The sequence below is a fragment of the Dama dama genome, chromosome 18 (genome assembly GCF_033118175.1).
Source record: "Dama dama isolate Ldn47 chromosome 18, ASM3311817v1, whole genome shotgun sequence".
NCBI classification, from domain to species: domain Eukaryota; kingdom Metazoa; phylum Chordata; class Mammalia; order Artiodactyla; family Cervidae; genus Dama; species Dama dama.
The window spans coordinates 31,232,758-31,238,686 of NC_083698.1; the positions used below are offsets into that span (position 1 = coordinate 31,232,758).

General features: G+C 46.3%; 1 protein-coding gene across 1 annotated transcript; it reads right to left on the reverse strand.

Moving 5' to 3' along the window:
- Positions 1-232: 232 nt before the first annotated feature.
- LOC133073015 (zinc finger protein 621-like) lies at positions 233-1,636 on the reverse strand. Its single transcript, XM_061166525.1, has 2 exons — positions 1,479-1,636; positions 233-1,394 (listed from the first exon to the last, which is right to left on the reverse strand). Exon 2 carries the CDS (start codon positions 1,340-1,342, stop codon positions 233-235), a length of 1,110 nt encoding a protein of 369 aa, XP_061022508.1. The 5' UTR covers positions 1,343-1,394; positions 1,479-1,636.
- Positions 1,637-5,929: the final 4,293 nt, after the last annotated feature.

Here is a 5,929-nt window from a genome sequence, read left to right on the forward strand (position 1 = left end):
CCCATGATGCAGATACAGTCATCACTGTTCAAGTCTGAAAGGGACCAATATCAAAGTCAAGTGTTTCCATTTTCTACCCAGAAGAGAATATATTGTATATAACACAGTCTTTAAATATATCTCGATTACAATGGGGTTTATGCTCAAATAGCTGGAACACAGGTACAGTATAATCAAGCTGAAGGTAGGTTAGAGATCTGCTGTAACAGCAAGAGAAGTGCCAAGACAGAGGTCACGGGGGGTGAGGAGCAGGGGTCAGAATAACTGGGGAAGGCTTCACAGCGGGAGGAAGACCCTGGAAGACAAGAACTATTTGGACAGGGGACGAAAGCACCCCAGCGGCGGGCAGCAGCATGAACACGGGCCCGGAGGCAGGAGTGAGGATGGCGTGTGGCAAGGCAACGGCCACAGCAGGAGCAGAGCCCGGGCCCTGGAGACGCCCGGGAGCTGAGGGTGCAGAGGGGTCCTGGGGACGCAGCAGGGGCGGCCCGAGCGCCCTGATGGGCTTCTCCACACGGTGCCTTTTCTGATGCTGAAGAAAGCTGGGGTACCACTTGAAGGCTTTCTCTCCGGTGTGAACTCTCTGATGCTGAATGGAGGTGATCTTCTGGGTGAACGCCTTCCCACACTCCTTACACTTATAGAGCTTCTCCCCCGTGTGGATCCACTGGTGCTGGGTCAAGGCGGCTTTGGAACTCAGACCTTTGTCACACTCCTTACATTCATAGGGTCCTTGACCAATGTGATTTTTCTCATGTATGATACAATTCTGGCTGGACTTGAAAGCTTTGCCACACTCCTTGCACTTGAAGGGCTTTTCCCCAGTGTGGCTCCTCTTATGCCGAAGGAACTTTGAGTTGTATCGGAAGATCTTCCCACATTCTTTACATTTGTAGAACTTCATGCCGCCTCGAAGTATCAGATTGGGATTCAGATTGAAAGTCTGCCACACTGCCTTGCTTTCAAAATCCAAGTGCTGAGACGTGTTCATGAGAAGCCCTCCCACGGGCCTGCCGTGGGCCTCTGTGCCCTCAGAAGCTTGCTGCTCTACTGCTGGCTCTTCTGTCTTGATGCCCCTCTCACCACCTGGACAGATGCCTCTCAAATCCTCTGCTTCCCAGGGATTGGGGTCCCATGGAGCTTCCCCTCTCTCCAGCTGGGAGATCAGATCAGGTCTGGGGAATGGAGACACCAGGGAAGCCACGTTTGCATAATTCTCCAGCATCACCTCCCTGTACAGGGCCCTCTGCACAGAGTCCAAGCTGGCCCATTGGTTCTGGGTGAAGTACACAGCCACGTCCTCAAAGGTCACTGGCTCCTGAGGCCAAGTGGTTTGGAGCATGGCTGATGTCCCCTGGCTCTGTGCACTCTTCCCGGTTTGGAAAAGCAAGAACCTTACAAGCTGAGGCCAAGTGATTTGGAGCATGGCTGATGTCCCCTGGCTCTGTGCACTCTTCCTGGTTTGGAAAAGCAAGAACCTTACAAGCCTCTTCCCCTCCGAACCCCAAGAAGCACTCTCACAGCCCACACAGAAGCGAGCGCTGGTGCCCACCACACTTCTAGGTAGCGCATTTCGGTGGTCCAGGCGGCGCGACCTGACATCCAGCTGTTTTATTTTCTTGGTTCCACCCTAGGATTACCCAGCTCTGTCCAACTTTAAACAATGATGATGATTTTTTTGTTCACCAGAATGAACTTCTGAATTTAGGTCAAAATGTGTTTCTGTTTCCTGATGCACACAGCAGCCGTTTGTTCCCAGGTCTCAGTTAGAAGAAGTGTTTTTGATTCCTTTTTCATACTCACATCTTCATTTCAGATGCCTGTCTCTGGTTTATGAACCTTTTGAGGAAAGGACTGTGTCTTTGCATCACTTTGTTCTTTTATCTGGCAGTGTCCTTAGTATATACTCAGTACGGTTCAGTAAGTGTCTGCTCTTCTGCTAAGTTTTTTAAAAATCTAGTATGTACCTTCCTATCTGTTAGTTTTATCAAAAATTAAGATCTGAAAAGTGATTTGTTCATATAAGATACATTAAGAGTACTCTTTTGTAAGGCCATATAGTTTTACATAAAAAATAAGGAGGGAAGCCCATTGTTACTATAAGACCAGTGACCCAGCTTTACCTACTCTACCAAATAAAGGGGGAAGCCTTTTAGGACTTGTGTCCATAATTTTGTAAAAGAAGAAATATCTGTATGAAGTGAGAGTAACCCCATAACATTATGATACCAATATCACCGTCCTGGGTTTGATTTTATATTCTCCAGGGGATCTTCCTGACCCAGGGATTGAACCTGGCTCTTCTGCATTGCGAGCAGATTCTTTATTGTCTGAGCCACCAGGGAAGCCCTGTTATAGTCGTTACCTGCTGTCATTTAGGGAGGCTGGATGAGGGGTACACGGGACTCTACAACTTTTGCAACTTGCTGTGGGTCTATGATTATTTAACAACAAAAAGTTAAAGATAGACTCATGTGGTGAAACATAAAGATCTTCTGCTCTTCAAGTGCTAATTATGTGGGCTAAAATGAAAAATGAGTTACGCAAGAAGTGATGTGAGTGGAGAAGACAGGCCCTGGGGATGCAGGGAGAGCATTTCAGGTGGAGGAATCCCAGCGTCTACTCTAATTTCAGTAGCGCCTTTCAGCCTCTGCTTAAAAGCACTGGAAGTACACACAGAAGGGTGCTGTGGTTGGAGCTGGCTGAGCACGGCCGAGGGCGGCATGAAGGCAGGAGCACTGGCCTGCGTCCTCTGGGAGCCCTGCTGACAGAATGGAGCTTGGGAGTGATATAAGCTGAGGATCAGATCTTGAACTATGACTGCCTTTCCCTCTCAGCACCTAGCCAGCGTGCCGTAGGAAGCAGCCCGAGATACATAGGCAGGCCACGTGACTGGACTCAGCAGAGCCCACAGCCATTATCAAGTGGCAGCCACGTGAGGGGGTACCACAGACTTCAACCCACTCAAGCCTTTAGATGACTAGCTCCAGCTAGCAGCTAACTGCATCCTCATGAGACGAGACCCAGCCGCCATGCCCAGTCAATCCACAGAATCTTGAGTCTTAAAAACCTAGTATTTTAAGCCAATTGATAACTAGAGCGAGTAATAGCCCTCTGAGTTGGAAAGCTTATAAAGGACTTTCACTTACCTTAACTCTTGAAAACTTCAAAAGTATCCTGTAGGCTGTCACAACACCCCAGTCAGCATCTTGCACATTGGAAGTCCTCACTAAGAATATCTGTTAAGTGAAAACAGCAAAAGATCTGTTGATCTTAGGAAAGAGATTAGACAAGAGATTTTCAGGAGCACCATCTGTAACTGTAGTCCTTTGTCCCACTTGGAACTTATAACACCAAGGTCAAAGACCTCTGCTCTTGGCGCCGGGAGGAATCAGGATAGCAAAGAGAAAAGCGGGAATGCGTACTGATGTGTGCAAGAGGCAAAGATACATGATGAAATGTTTTCACCAGGACTCTTTCAAAAGAGCCAGTTTTGGTCATAAGGAGAAGTGACCTTTGAATTGGAAATGGAACATTTTTGCTTTCTGTACTAGGCAGCTCAATTTAAATGTTTTCCCTCATTGATTGTCGGTTGTTCTGTGAGAAGCATCAAGGTTCTCCAGCCAAAAACCCTGGGTTTCTCTCCTGGCTGACTGTTTGTTACATATGTCATTCTTTGGGCAAGTTACTGATGGTCTCTAAGTCTTTATTTCCTCATTGGGCCTTATGGAATTTCAATAGCTACCTCACTGGATTACTTGAACACTAGATATTATCATATTTAGGACAATACTTATCAGATAGAATATCGCAAAAACAATAATAATGTTGGTTGCCTTCACTTCATGCTCTTCAAGGCCACCTGTTCTCTTGCATGAAAAGAAAGTTCTGTTTTGTGTTTCTTCACCTAACAATTATCTTAAGTGCCTATGGGCTAGATATTAGGAGCACAGTGATAAGGAGCTCACAGTTTAAGGAGACAGGAAATAAGGTTAGTAATGTGTGGGTGCCATTACACAAGACTTTTGGGGAACTAAACAGAACGCCAGCACTTCTCTTGGGAGTGCTCTGAGGGTTAAAAAAGTTTCTTGGAGAACTAAGTATCGACTTGTCAGATGGACGCTAGAGGAAATCTGTGCACAGGGCGAGGGCACAGAAGGCTGCGTCGGAAGTGACTCATGGTCAGTTTCAGGTGCTGGGTTGGGAGCAGTGGGTGGTGGCCACCACCGGGATGAGGCTAGGAAGTCAGGAACTGAGCCTGAAGCGCCAGATGTGCCAGCATAGGTGTAATTTTATTCAAATGCTTTATTTTTTTAGTGACACAATTGCCATTATTTATTTATTTATTATTATTATTATTTAAATTTTTGTCTGTGCTGGGTCTTTGTTGCTGGGTGCAGGCTGTCTCTAGTTGCGGCTCGTAGGGGCTACTGTCTGTTTGCGGTGTGTAGACTTAGGATTGCAGGGCTTCCTCTTGTTGCAGTTTGTAGGCTCTTGGCACACAGACTTCGGTAGTTGTGGGCAGGGGCTTAATTGCTCCACAGCTTGTGGGATCTTCCCGGACCAGGGATTGAACCCATGTCCCCTGCATTGACAGGTAGATTCCCACCCACTGCTCCACCAGGGAAGTCCCAGAATAGATATATTTTTATTCTTGCTATAGTTTGTTTAAAATAGTGAGAGTGTTGAGATATGCCTGACTTTCAGGTGTCCACATTCCTACAAGGGTACCTGTGCAGTGAGATTTTATGAAATAAATCACATTTAACTTCTTTGATTTCTGTTATGCAGATGGACATATCAGCCTTTTACAAACTCCTTACCTAAAAGGAAGAAAAGAATACACTATAGAGACCTAGCTTGCTACGCTTGCACATGTGGGTAACATGCAAGACCGCTTCTGCTATCGGGATATTTCACTCACAAGCATCAGGGGCCACAGCATCCTAGCATCTCAGGCCAGAAATCACACTGTTCTTTTCGGGAAGGAGGGGAAAGGCAAGGTGAGGGGAAGAGGGCTTTTTTTTTCTTTTTTTCATTTTAGTGAAGAGATAGAGAAAACTAAACAATGTTATCAAGATCATACTTCTAATATTTATCTTTATCATTAAACAATGGCATTTGAAGCTTTTCTGTTCTGTCTGAATTTGAGTATGACAGTTTTTGCATTTCCCAAAGAGTGCATTGGGCTTCCCTGGTGGCGCAGACCATAAAGAATCTGCCCGAAATGCGGGAGACCTGTGTTCACTCCCTGGGTTGGGAAGATCCCCTGGAGAAGGAAATGGCAGCCCACTCCAGTATTCTTGCCCAGAGAATTCCATGGACAGAGGAGCCTGGCTGGCTACAGTCCATGGGGTCACAAATTATCGGACACGACTGAGTGACTAACACTTCAAAGAGTTCATTGTCCCTATCCAATCCCCTCTTAGCAAAACTTGTCTGTCACTGTGGGCAATGACCCTGTTGCTCCCACTCTTTTTAGACTTTAAATAAGTGACTCAGGCAGTAAGTCATTTTTCCATGGATGGTCTGTGTTGCCTGCAAGACTGGCAGTTCTTGCCAGGCTATGGCTGAACCTACCTGAATTATTTGAGGAACACTAAAGCCACAATAATCTGCTTCCTTGGACTCTATGGAGACTTACGTCACCATGTGTGAAATAGACAGCCAACGGGAATGTGCTCTGTGGCTCAGGAAACTCCAGCAGGGGCTCTGTGCCAACCTAGAGGGTGGGATGGGAGGGGGCTGGGAGGGAGCTTCAGAAGGGAGGGGTGTATGTGGACCTATGGCTGATTCATGTTGGGGTTTGACGGAAAACAGCAAAATTCTGTAAAGCAAGTATCCTTCAATAAAAAATTAATTTTAAAAAATGGTGTGAAATTGTTTGGAATCAGGGAGCCCAGGTCTGGAACTTGTACATATAAATAGA

Coding starts and splice junctions, on each gene's coding strand:
- LOC133073015 (XM_061166525.1), bottom strand. CDS start 1,342: ATGCTCCAAACCACTTGGCCTCAGGAGCCAGTGACCTTTGAGGACGTG.